The sequence below is a fragment of the Salmo trutta genome, chromosome 19, assembly GCF_901001165.1.
Source record: "Salmo trutta chromosome 19, fSalTru1.1, whole genome shotgun sequence".
Lineage (NCBI taxonomy): Eukaryota > Metazoa > Chordata > Actinopteri > Salmoniformes > Salmonidae > Salmo > Salmo trutta.
Genome location: NC_042975.1, coordinates 41,604,553 through 41,618,691, shown reverse-complemented (window position 1 = coordinate 41,618,691; position 14,139 = coordinate 41,604,553). Strand labels below are relative to the sequence as shown.

Sequence of the window (14,139 nt, the reverse complement as noted above, 5' to 3'; positions counted from 1 at the left end):
TCATCAAGCTATCTTATACAGAAATATCTCTCCTGCTCACCATATGTGAGAAAATGTAATGCAAAAAAATGAATTTCCTAGGTTTCCCGGTCTAGTCTGATTGACCTAAGAAACTATGTGTGGTAGTTTCTTGTGGCTTTTTAATTAACCACTATATTAAGGCTAGTTTTGTGAAAGCAATTGGGGTTGATACTGTGTAATGGAATGTGTTCTCTTGCTCGGGTGGTATAAGCCTGTGTGGTGTGGGTGGGAGTGTGTGGTCTTTGACTCAGGCTCTGGATCACTGATAGAGACGGAAGCATGCACTTCCCTGGCGCTAAGCCTCTTGTCTTCAGAGAGCAGGTTCAGACAGCGTTCGGAAGATCTGTGATATTTGATTTGTATGCTACATGATCTGCAGCTATTGATTTCTCCAGTTCCTTTCTTTGTAGGCCTCCTCTGTATTTCCATTCTTGACTCCAGGCTGTGTTGGAGTGCTCTACATTAGGTTTCTTTCTCCCATGTGCATTCTCCACTGTGGTGTATACATGTGCATGAATTCTGCTTTATTCAAATGCCTTTTTCACCCTTTTACACTTTAGCACATCTGCAACAAGCGTCTAAAGCAGTGGGAGTGAGTGTTTGAGTGTGCATGTGCACACACGTGTGTGTGTGTGTGTTAGGTGTGCGTGTGTGTGGTGGGGGTGTTCACAAGCTACGTCTTTGCAGATGTAAAATAGTACTTCCTTCAACGCTTAATTGAGTTGTTTTGATTCTGCTTCATATGAGTTCTGAAATGCCGCCAGTCTTTCTGTCATGACTATGAGAAGCTATGCTCATTGCAGCTTCTATTAGCTCATTTCCATCATATCTAAACCAATGAGGCAGTAACCCAGACCAGTAACGAGCCCCAGCGCAGCCATTGCCTCACATTATCAATGACCTCAAGTGTTTGACACTCCACTGTCCCCATTACATCCCCTCTGTCCGGGTCACTGGGGACCCTGAATGGGCCCACAGCCCCCACTCATGGATGATACACTCTAGGTCAGTGACTGCTGCAGCATACTCTGGGTCAGTGGTGACCAGCAGTATAATTAGGATTCTCATAAACTCTGGGTCAGTGAAAACATTACTCCCAGTGTTCTAGTCATGTCCTCTTTCCCCCGGGTTGGTGATGATTCCCACTAGGATCAGTGCTCAGCCCCCTGGCTGTGGTGGCGTGTGCACTGGCACAGATGGGACCCCTTGTGTATTGGAGACAGGTACCAGGGCATGCTCACACTCACACACACATACACTGAGACACACAGTCTCTCTGGGCACCCCAGATGGAGGTATTTCCATGTGGCTAGGTGCTCAGCATGGGGCCTCACTCTGTCTGCCTCGGTGCGGACTCACTACACATATGGGCCAGTGAAAGAAAGGGATAAAATTGAATAAAATGGCATTTGCATAATAATGAGGACCATTAGCGATGCTGTGTGATTTTTCTCCCTCAGATGTCTCCGATGATGCATGTAGCCTTATATTTCTGTTCTTTTGAACTCCTATCAGAGATTGTTTTGTTCTGTGGTTGTTTCAAAAGCTCTGCACCCACCTTCTACCCAACAGACTACATGTAACTAATTAATGTCACACTAGGGTGCCATACGTGGATGCCACTGAGCACCTGTATGTGTGTCTGTGCATGGGTGGGTGGGTTTGTGCATGTTCATACTTGTGTGTATGTGAGTGCAGTGTGTGTGTGTGTGTGTGTGTGGTGTGTGTGTGTGTGTGTGTGTGTGTGTGTGTGTGTGTGTGTGTGTGTACTGCACTGATTTTTGTTGTGTTTGAGGGAGAAAGAAGGAGAAAGAGGGAGAGAGAGGGGGACATGGAGAAAGAGAATGAGACAGACTGAGAGTCAGTGTGAGTCTGAGGGGGCTTGTTTGTCTTGCGGGTGCCAGTTTGGGCTGCTGCCCGGGTGCCAGTGTGGCGTGGCGATGCGGGGGCATGGTTTTGCCCAGACAGATGGTGCTGGGCCTTGTCAGAGTCCCTGCCTGTTAGTAGAATTGATTGCAGAGGCCTGTGCCAGCCTCTCCCAGGACAGTGGCCTATGCAGGCATATCATGGGACTGCCACCACCTTAGAGGCGATAGGTCATGTGACTCACAGCTTATTTTGGGCCTGGTTGAAAATGTGTGAACAATGCAGTCCCATGCAAAGGGTCCCCCTGAGGCAAGTTGTCATGAGCAATCTGGCCTTAATACAGAGCACATTCTGGCACAGCTATTGTGCTCAGTTCCAATCAGCTGCTGCTGTTTGTTGCCCCCGATTCTTTTAGTTGTTGTTGGTATCTTTACTGCAGAGCAAGCAGGTCAGTGGTAGAGAAGTTTCTTACTGTAGCAGAATTACATTCTCTAACCTGCCACGAGTTTTGACACTATGGACAATGTTTCACAATATCCCTTTTGGTGATGTGTTTATGGGGCAATGGAGCTGAACACAAAAGGCTAGTGTAGTGATGATGTTTTAGGGTGTCATAGATGTCTCTAGAGGCCCCTCGGCTCCCGAGTGGCGCAGTGCTCCAAGGCACTGCATGTCAGTGCAAGAGGTGTCACTATAGTCCCCGGTTCGAATCCAGGCTGTATCACATCCGGCCGTGATTGGGAGTCCCATAGGGCGGCGCACAATTGGCCCAGCGTCGTCCGGGTTTTGCCGGAGTAGGCCATCATTGTAAATAAGAATTTGTTCTTAACTGACTTGCCTAGTTAAATGAATGTTAAATAATTAAATTAAATATCAGTCTGGAAAACTCCTATCTATCTGTCTGTAATCACTGGCAATGCATCGACCCACTCATTGCAATGACTGTAAAATGATACCCCTAAAGAGAAGAGAGACCATTGGGATGGACTAAGTGAGGACAGGGTATCAAGGACCAAACCATTGACCGTATCATATAGGAGATAGGCTCATTGTCCTTCCTAGAGGATTGGCATGGAAGCTTATAAAACAGATTGCAGCCACAACATGCAGTAGAAACCACATTACGATGCTGTCCTTATTATTCTACTACCCAAATTCTACCCATTGCCGGCAATTTCACAATTTTTTTCTTCCACTTAAAAAGATTTCCCAAAAGTTTCATCATTCAGTGAGGCCAGTCCAGTTCGCTGTAAGGCTTTGATAATACTTTTGATAACAGCGCTGCTTTGACAGGAACTTAAATTAATTTTGGCTATATTCCATGTCGCATTTGAAATAGATGTCAGGGAGATTGTTCTGTATTTCCATTTCTTCACTGTTGTGTTCATCAAAGTCACTTTTGGGGTTTCAGCCACAGTATTATGAGAAGAGCGTAAATCACGAGGGACGTGATTGAATCAAACAGTGCTTATTAACATTCTCATATTATTCACATTTTTGACATTCTTTCTGTTTCTATTGACAAAATCCCGAAATCCTTTTCACTTGAAATTAAAACTGGGTGAATGAATAAGCCTCTTTAAAGCCATGCCAGTGCTGTGAAACATAGATGATCACTATGAATTACTGTAGCTATTTGTCAGAGTCAGAGCACACGGATATGAATACACATTAGGTCCCTTAAATAATCTTTCTAACTACACTCTCCAAGTATTAAATGACTGCTCTTAATACCACGCACTCACTGTAAATGTACGGTTTTACGGCTAAGCTTGTAAAGTGGACGAGTGTGCCAGTATCTCAAAGCTCTATTTACAATGTGTGTGCATGTATTACTTTAATAGAAATATATCATTCTCTGTACATAGAAAAATCTCGGATAGGATTGTGCCTGCTAGCACCTTATCAGCAGGAACCGGCGAGCTGAAGCTGCAGATTTAGAAGTGATGATATCTGTGAGAGCTGGGACTTGAGAGTATGTGGTTATAAAGAGAAAGGCAGAACAATGTCTCCATTAGCCTATCTCTTCTCCCAGCCACTGGAGAGGGCCCATTCGGCTGGGGGTCCCACCGCAGCAACAGGGGGTCCAGGGCAGGCAGGGGGCGGCATGGAAGGGGGTCATTAGAGGATCAGATATAGAAAGTGGTGATGGAGTTCTGTGGGTCTTAGTGGCGTTGGTTTGCTAAGCCCAGTCTCACCATCCCTGGGTTCATAGAGCAGGTAACACGCAGTAATTTGGGGAGGGGAGCTGGCTTGGGGCCACATCGTTTTCCGCCCCAGTTGGGCTGCTCAGACTGGCATTAGAGAGAAGCCCTGGGGGTCATCTCTCCATCACAGTGCGACGGGGACCGAAAGCCGCTCAACAGCTCTCGAACTAGTGCACTGCCCTTCCATGATGGATAGCACTTGAGGGACTGGAACTGTGTGGGTCTGACATGTACTTCCTTATTTCCAGCGAGTCACTGTGGAATGGAGCCGCTGTGGCCTTTAAGGCTTTCTCACAGCCAGTGGAGTGTGTCCCACAATTCACTGGGGTTCATGGCCACTGCCTCCTCAACAAGAAACAGTGCAGCATTGCAGTCACACAGAAGATCTCCCCACCTGCTCTCCAAACACGCTCAAACAAAGCTCTCACCAAACTGACAAATATTACTGAAGCATCATAAAACCAAAACATAGGCTACTATCATAGCCAAATGTAAGTAGCATTGATCTCAAAGATCCCAAGATATCATAGTAGGCAAATATCAGTATGATAAGCCTCAAATTAGAGCCAGTATCCTTACTCAGCCAAAGCACATAAAAATGTATTAGGACAAAACAAACCATTCCAAATATCCTGGTAGTGTAATAAGGCCAATGTCATGCCAATACAAATGCTGCATTGAATGTAGACCTATATTAAACTACACTCTATAGTGCATGATTTCTTGCAGCAGTAGACAGCTGATCCCACAAAACCATCAGTGAAGGGCAGTTGGGAGCTCTGTTATGCACTTTAAAGGTCATTTAACCAAAACATTTGGCCTCACAGAAACACCTGAGCCTTTGTGTCTCTCCTCTCTTGCCCATTCTGCCACATCTGAGCCACTCTTAGATCTGCCGTGGTTTTTTACTTTGGTTATTTCTATCTAAGGATTCCAAGACTTTCTTCAAAGGACCTTTGCGCTGACCTCTCTTCCTCGTAGCTAAAAGTTGGTCAGAAACACAGGAAGCTGAATGAAAGGGGTTAGTCCACAGACAGGAACAACTGGGAGGGTGGGATGGGTAGGCAGGGGCCGAGTGGCCTTCAGAGAAGCTCTACTGACGCTTTCTCTCTTCAAGGAGATCGTTATCGGTGAGAAAGTAAACCAGACACAGGTTCAATAATTAATCAAATATTCTCTTGAAATGTATCCACTTCTCATTTTTTTTGTGTAAAAAATTCACAAGCTGAGATTTGCTTCCTTAGCCTGAGGAAAGGCTCCACAGAGCAGCTAAAGACTGGAGGGTGGGCAGGGATGATCACTGGGAGGATATGCTGTTTGCCTCTCCTCTCACTCGAGTGTCAGCCTCTCAAAGAGAATCCCCACAATTCCCATGACAATTTGACTGTTATATAATGAGTGCGTATGCAGAATGTATATGCTAAATGATCCCAAACACGTCAAAACAATATTTCTAGAAAACAAGGAAAAGTCCCAATTTCATTCGTGAAAATTGTGTATTCCTTGTGTACATGTGATATTTTTAGTGTTTTGTTGTGTTTCTGTTTAGCCACATATTTTATTTGCCTCTTTGTTTTCTCACTCCCTCTTTTTGAGGGAGACAAAGTGTCAGGTATCACTGCTTACCGAAGGGAACTGTTGTGAATGCTTTAGTAAACACGCTCAGTATGTCACTGGAAAACAAACACGACCCTGGAATTGTATTTATCCTACTATGCATGAACAGATCACTATCTAATCACAGCCTGTTTTGATAGCACGCTCCATCTCTATTGAGAACGCCTAGAGTATGTAAAGATATATGAATACATTGGGTGTTGTTTCCACTGTCCGTGGGGTGCCTTGAATAAATGTTTCATTCATAAATGAACATTTTAGCATTAACCACAATGATATAATTATAAGACCACACAGTCAATTTCCAGCTATAATGACTTTATTTTGTTCTCCTCCATCTTTCTATGAACTGCGGGTCTCTAATGTCTGTTCCCCATCGATCACAAGCGCTGTGGCACACACTGGAAAGCAGCCGGTGGGGAGAGGGAGGATTTGCAATCAAACAGAGAGGAGCAGTGTGAAATCTCAGGAAGAGCAGCTTCCCCCCCATGCCCATGGGCAGGGGATCAGACGGAGAGGAAGCCTGGCTCAGACAGCCAACACCTCCCACTGGCACCCTGATGCAAGCAGCATGCAAACCCACCCCTCACGTGTATCAGCTGGGGGGTTAAGTTCTGCATGTACTCCCCTTCTCCTCTCCTCTGTGGCTGTGCATGGCAGAGTGTGTATTACAAAAGTGTGAAGGAAGTGCATTTGAAATCAATGATGAAGTTCACTGGGAATCAAAAAGCGAGAGGTGGATGGGATATTGAATGTTGCTCGGCAGGGTTTCCTGTTGTTCATGGCTAAGTGTGTCTGATGTAATGAATGGAATATATGAAATAGATATGCTTAAAAATGAAACAGACTGTAACTGAATGAGCGATAGCTACATGGGCTGCACTGGGCTGTCTCCAGATCTGGAGAGTTCAGGACTTGCTGTGTAGGGAGAAAAATGGCATTGAGTCTCCTTTCTTCAAAACCCAATCACCTGCTCTCTAAATCCAATCACCTCCCTGTTAAAGCCAGTGCCCTGCCAGTGCTGCGGCTCACCCATCCACTCTCTGGGCTGCCCGCTCTCTTCCTGCTCCCGGCCTTTTGGAGCTGCACTCTCCATCCGTGACACATGAGACTGTGAACTCTTAAAGGGTTTGTTTCAGGCCTAGAGCTTGATTTATTCCAGGCTCCACTCCAGGAGAAAAAATTCTCCTTTTCCCTCACCTTTCTTTGGCTGCTCCTTTAACCTACTGTGCAACTTCTTTGATGTATCTTCCATGTCCACTGTGTGTTTGGGGTCTGTTTATTTCACCAGTGTGAGCTGTGCTGAACTGAATGTGCACAGTAGGTAAAAGGGTCAATACTGTGGCTTTGTGTTGTGCAGGTGGAACAGCCCAGAAGTCCTACATAATGGCTGCATTAGCGCTAGCTGTGTGTACAGACACAGAGAGACCAGTGGGGAACAGGTCCCCTGGGCTGCTAAGAAGGCCTACAGGCTGCCGCCTGCAATTTCCAGGCAAACACATGTAAGGGTTCCTCTGCATGCTTGTTTCCCTGTGAACTGCACAGAAAGCTGAACTGACAGGATATCTCTGTTGTTTGTGTTTTGAGGTTCATAGGTGCTATCAAGTTACTGTACATATTGACTGAGAGGGTGTTCCCTGTGACCCAGTCAACATACCTTGTATTTTCTGTGACTGCCCAAAAAGGGTGTAGGTATGCAGTACAGCTATTGATTTGGATCTGTGCTGTTTGGAATGAGGTCAGTAGGTCGTGGACCTATTTAATTAATTAGGAACGGTAGAATGGAAAATGTATAACAATCAAGGACATGGACTCATTTCAGACCTGCCAGTCAATAACAACCATACCACAATGGGTTTACCCTGGGGCCCTGCAGGGATCCCTGTGGAGCCACATGCAGCAGTGTGTGTGTGTGGGTGTGTTGTCTGATCATGCATGCGTGTTTGTGTGTTAAACTTTTTTTTCTCCCTGGAAACACATTGGGGGCGCCATTTACACCCACTGCATACTAGATGGTAACCTACATACAACACAATACAGCCACAGGGCAGCACAGAACATAGCAACAACAGGGAAATGATGGCAACTATCAATCACCACTAGACACACGGTCGTGACCCTTGCTCAATGCTTAGCGATGATTGCCCAAATCAGTGAAAGGACTTCATAGAACACACCACCGGACTGCAACTACTGTAGCATCCATGGCACAGTGCATAGCAACAGCAATATAGCAACAGCTGTACTGTGCATAGCAACAACTACAAGGGAAATAGCAGACAGAGCAGGAAGGTTTTCACAGACTGGGCGTTGTTATATCAGCAGTGAAACTCTCTCTATTGTCTTTCTTGTCTGTTAACATTTGAACCTCTCTGAACATGGGTGTTCTTCTCTCCTTGCAGATATGCGATCCATTCCTGATGTGGCCATGACGGGGAACTGTACTCAAGAGTGCAGCGAGCTGGGCCACTCAGACGCCTGCTGGATGCCTGGGCAGCCCTCCCCAGTGCGCAAGACCAGAAACCCCCCCAAACTCTCCACCTTCGTGCCTTACCAGGAGAGAGGCAGCCTGGGCCGCTTGGCCAATGGGAGCGCCAGGCTGGGTGGAGAGGAGCACCGAGCCCACCTTCCACCCTCCCGGAGTGCCTATTCCAACAGCGGCCACGCCCCAAGTCAGGACTTTCCCCTGGAGGAGGTGCCCCTGAGCGTGGCCACCGAGTTCCCTTCCACCTCCCCTCCTAGCCACACCCCCAAACGAGAGATCTACCTGTGAGAAAGCTCCATCTCCCATGTCTGATTGGTGCACAGATAGAGGAGCCACAGAGACACACCCACTTTATAAAAAGAAACATGCTCTTATGCTGCATTCATAACCAAGTGGGAAGGTGGTAATTACCTCATAAGATTGGTAAAAATTGGCTTCAACGCCCCTCCAGCTGGTAATTACTAGTGGGAAACACATCTATCATCCCTAAACTCCGACTTCTCCCACATGCTCACCTCTGTCACTTACTAAGGAAATTACCTTGATAACAGCATTTTCGGCAGTTAAATGCAACGACAAGATAGTATTTATAAAAAGTAATCTATTCATATGGTTTTTTAACACTATAGTTTGTTTACAAGCATGATAGCTGTACTTTTAGTTTATGGTTGAAGTAGCTTGTTGGCCTTTAGCCAATCTGCATTTTTTCAAAAGATTTAAAGCATGCGAATGCATCCAACTGGTATTTACGACTTCACAACTGGTAATTACTACCTTCCCACTTGGTTAAGAACTCAGCATGAGGATCTGAAATGTCCATTTATTTAAATAAATATCCGTTCTGTAGGAAATATGGCTGGTAATTCGTGGAACCATTGGTATGTGCAATAGGAGTTTTTCAGTTTATTTATTTTATTTATTTACATATTTATTGGTTCAATAATGTATTAATTAGTTAATGTATTCATTTATTGATGCAGTTTATTTGAAAGCATTGGTTGAACACTTGTGGTAATATCACACAAAAAAAATATACAATCAATCCCTCAAACGCTACTGATTTACTTAGCTTAGCCCCAGCCTATGGAATGTTCGCTGGAACTTTAATGTGTAATCGGTGCTTTAGTGCCATAACCAGATAACATTCAACTGACAGGCGATACATCCCTAGGGTAGACAATGCTTTTGATTACAAATCAAATTGAATGGTCTTTCTTAATGTACAGTGCTGTAAATACATTTGAATGGTGTACACTGTATCCTGTACATATTTCTGTCTGGCTCAAGCTGATAACAATAGCCTCAGAATTTTTGCAGTTGAGCTTTTCTTTCATTTGAGCTGCTGCTGTTTAAAACTTGATTGAAATGTTTTCCTAAAGCTTGGACGAACAGTGTGGAAAAGCTCTTGATTGAATTCCACACATACACACCCGTGACCCCCAATCATGATAGAACCATGGCCTTGTACCTCATGCTCTCTGGAGAGCTCTTCAGCCAGTGAGGAGAGCTGTGTGGCAGCATTTAATCAGACAATGTGTGTTTCACTGAGTCTCAGCACTGTGACCTGTCTCTTTTCCTGGAAACAGTACAGTTAGAGGCCACCGCCCCTGGTCGCACTGATCATTCCCAATCCTTTCCCAATCCTTTATCCAATCCTTTATAGTTTAGTTCCTTTAGAACCTGTGGTTCTCTACCTAGATGAGACTATATTCTCTGTCATGTGTGAAAAGCTCCTCTCCAATGCTAGTCCTCCCTATGCCTGAACAACACTAAGCTAATCAGTGGCTCTCCACGTAGAGGTCACCATTAACTTCAACCCTGTGTCTCCAGCCTCGTTAGGGTTTCTCTTCACGATCCGCAGGAATTTCAATGGTTCTGATGAATGCATGAGGAGTTATTCACACGAGTTTCAGCACAGAACTCTTCAGTCCTGAGAACCACTGAAGTGACTGAGAGTGCTGTGACTGAACTCCCCTGTCTCACAGAAACTAAGCTTTTTACATTCCCAGGCTGACTCCTGAAAGGTTTCAGTAATCTGGGACTAAGAGACATTTCAATTTGCAAAGAAGGGAAGCGGTTGTCAATGCCTTAGAAAACACTCTGGTCACCATTTTGTTTGAATAGACCTGTTGCATCCATTGGTGCATGTTATAAACAATGGTGAAATGGTGCCATTTCAAATAAAGTTAAGTATTGGTAGCAAGAGTGTATTTACTGTCCCATATTTCCAGTCCATTTCCAGTTGACTTTCATTGAGGCCAACAGGTTATGTTAGCTTGTTAGCTGTTGTTCCTCACTCTTCAATTGAGTATGATGTAGATAGAGGACATTCCTGTAGGCTGCAGCAGCTATCTTTTACAAATACATAATTTCAAAGTCATTTAAAATCAGACGTCTGGAGGACACAGTAATATTAGTATGTAATTGGATGATGATAATGCCACCAGCCCGCCTTGCAGCACAGTAGCATTACTCATAGCTTTTGATTTGTACACTGATTCGATTAGATTTGTACCTTAGTTTTGACCGCAGTGTATTTCTATAGCGAGAGAAACAGTGGGTATGGTCTGAGTAAGGGTGGAAGGGCCTAGAATTGATGCTCCGCTCCCCTAATTACTGTGAGTAATGAGTCCTGAGCCAGGGCATATGTGAGCACTGAGCACACACCCTGAGGACAACACAGCAGCCAGATAATCCAAATCCATCCGCAAAATCAGTTAAAAAGGGGTATTTTTATCTGCACTTACCTCATCGCACTGCCGTTGGCAGCACATGTAGAATAATTAAACATATGGAAATGACTGGACACGGCCATGACTAAATAAGGTGGGTGATTATCCTAGCCTTGAGGGAAAAATTCACATTATGCTGTTTTCAAAGCCATTTCCCTTACAACAACAAAAAAACTGAGAAAAAATCCCATGTGAAACAAACGTGGTTTCGGACACGTGTGAACACACGTGTGAATAAATCACATAAAAAATGTACATGCGAAACTGCAACTTGTACATGTTTTTATTTTTGCAAGGGTTTAGCCGCTGAAATAAAATACAGCGAGTCATGATACACTGTGATGAAGAACCATTCGCTGCCCCCCACCCCTTCTCAGTGTAGAACAGAGCAGCTTTACAGAGCTACAGCTGCGGGTGAGTTCACTGACCTGGAATTAATGAGAAGTGTGAAAGATAGCGATGAGTGATAAAGCCAACGTCACACAGACTCAATCACTGGCTTTGGCTCCTACGCTATGTCTGACTCCTTTCAGATTCACTGGCTTTGACTCGTCTGACTACTGTGATTCACCGACTCCTCTGACTCGAGCCTGAATCTCCTGAGTGATCTGGCATGAATCACCCGTTTTATCTCTTTACTAATGACAGTCTGAATCACTTCTCTCTGGCTTGACTGAATCACTGGTTTTGACTCAAGACCATATTAAAATCAAACCACTGAGTTTGAGTCCTTACCAACACCGGTCTTTGCATCCATTTTCTTGTTTTTTCGGCCAGAATAACTGTGTTATACTCTTTTTCTCCAGCCTATATCAATTGTTCTGATTCCTTGAATATACTGAATCACATGGTTTTACCTGTCTTTTGAACTCATGCTGAATTTATTATTTGTGTCGACTGCTCTCTAGAGAAAGCAGGGTTGTTGTTCTTTATCAAAGTAGAGGACAGCATGAAAATCTTTGATACACTCCACAGTATGTCCAGTCATGTTTAGTTTGTATTTTTGATATTTTATTTAATGTGAAGTTCACCTGAGTATCCTCTGCCTCTCTGTAGTGGTATTATATGGTGATTGTGGCTATAGATTGTTGGGACATTATGAAACACTGGAGAATGGGCAAAGGATTTTTCTTGCAGGTGTTACATAGTAAATCAAAGTGAGCTGTATGTGACAAATCTTTCCTGAAGGTGAACTGTACATATGTAGATCTACACGTCCCCGTGTGTGCTGTCAGGCAGGCTATGAGTTTAGCATGAATTCCAAAGATAATTGGTAGAAATTGTTTACTGTTTTTGCTGAGGTGTTAGTGCTGGTTTCTGTTCAAGACCCCTCTCCCCAAATGAGCTGACATTCACTTCACTGCACATTTCATCACTGTCACAGACAGTTCACACTAAAATAAAGACAGCTACCTTGAAAGTATGTCTTAGCAGGAGAGTACCAAGTTGTTATCCTAATTGTTGGTTATATTTATATAGGACAAAATGCTTGTGATGCCATGTTTTTGTACAGTTTTATGTACATGCAAGTGAAGCTTTTTAAAACGTATGACAAAAGCCGATGGCATATAAACATTGTAATGTGTTTCTTGAGATGTGCACATCTTGCCTTGGTTGGATTGATCTTTGCTGAGTCAGTGTGAATGTGGCCGTTCTATGCCTGCACCGTAGTCATTCACTGGCTCCCTGCTCCCGAGGGCTTTATCAGAACTTATGTTTATCGTGAACAGTGGATTGTCGGATCCTACCTGTTTGTTCAATTCCCATGTGTTCCGTTTCGTTCTGTTTTCGCATGTTAAGGAAAAATCCCTTGTAATAAGTCCTCAAGAACTTTGTAATAAAATGAGTCCAGTAAAAACAATGGTTTCAGTGACTTATTGAGTGTTGAGTGTGGTTATTGGTAGAATATTCGAGTAATTGTTTCTACTGGTACATTTATCCACTACTCTGTGTAAATACATAAAATATCCCATCACATGTAGCTTGGTAGTGTTTAGTATTCTTATAGCGTCGATAGGTGATGACTCATACCCTTTGCTCTTGCAGTTCGCCATATTTTGATTTTCCTTAAAATCTCCTCTGAAAAGCATGTTCTCTGACTTCTAGTGTCTATTGCTTTTTGGACATGGTAGGTATTGCATTTCAGCCTGTGGTGAAAGATTTATCTGACACCTCTAGGACCTATCGTGCTGCAATGTGGCTCATGTATGAGGGCAAGCCATCGCATTTCAGAACTACACTGTAGTGCTGACTGTCTATCAATCAATTATTAATGTGTCTGCACTCTGCAAATATGAAGGAGAGCCTCTCACTTGAGGGATGTGCTGGCTCAATGTCAAGGATATTACCTGATTTTAGGACTCATGGAAGTGTCTACATTGCTATTCAGAGAAGTCACTCACTGTTTTGTCAGCTAACCAGATAGAGGGACAGACCTAAGACCCCACAATAATCAACCATACAATAAAGCCACGACTATGAAGATGGCACTGTAAAACATTAGTTAATAAGTGAATCCATATTACATGTGCAGCATTTTAGGCAGTGGTTCCAATACTTTTTAGTACGGAAATTATTACCTAGTCTTAAGTTATTGTTTACACCAACTCATAAGTAGGAGAGTGTAAATTCAAACTGGTCAGAGATTTTAAACAGCAGTGGTCAGAAAAGCACAATGCAGCCTCACAGGAAACACTCTTTCACTGCACTTCGAGACCGAAGTGACTTTTTCATAACAGGTTATTACAGGTAACTTACGCGGCAGGTTTGCAGAATTACCGTTGCAGGTTAAGAGACTGAGGTTAAGGTTAGGAATATGGATAGGGTTAGCGAAAATGCTAAACCTGCTACAAAATCACTTGACACAATGCAGGTTGAGGCAGACCAAACTGACCCCTTCTGGATGCTGAAGAAACTGCACTGTGATTGTTGGACACAAATAATGAGGATATATATGGAGGAAAGATACAGTCCAATCTTGGGACTCCCAGGTTTTCCTGAGACATATTGCATTTATTTCTCTCTCTCTACTCATCCTTATCCATTAGGTTTCTGAGATTGAAGATAGAGTATGAATACCATTATTAGATGACTAGTTATGGGGATGCAATGACAAGTCTTTGATGCGTGCAGGGACAGTTAGTACTGTGTTTCAACAGCTCCGGCAGGGAAAACACTGTGCTCCTGTAGCCATTTCCTCAAGATGAAACTA

The 14,139-nt window shown here is 43.9% G+C and overlaps 1 protein-coding gene across 2 annotated transcripts in view; it reads left to right on the top strand.

Annotated features, from left to right (window-relative positions):
- LOC115154595 (protocadherin-1) overlaps positions 1–12,789 on the top strand; it is a 95,785-nt gene extending 82,996 nt beyond the window's left edge. The window contains exon 5 of one of the 2 annotated variants that reach the window (XM_029700998.1): positions 8,114–12,789. In XM_029700998.1, the coding sequence (XP_029556858.1) occupies positions 8,114–8,484 (371 nt within the window). In that variant the 3' untranslated portion in view covers positions 8,485–12,789. The remainder of the gene's footprint in view (positions 1–8,113) is intronic. The other variant, XM_029700999.1, reaches the window with a different exon arrangement.
- The last annotated feature ends 1,350 nt before the right edge of the window (positions 12,790–14,139 follow it).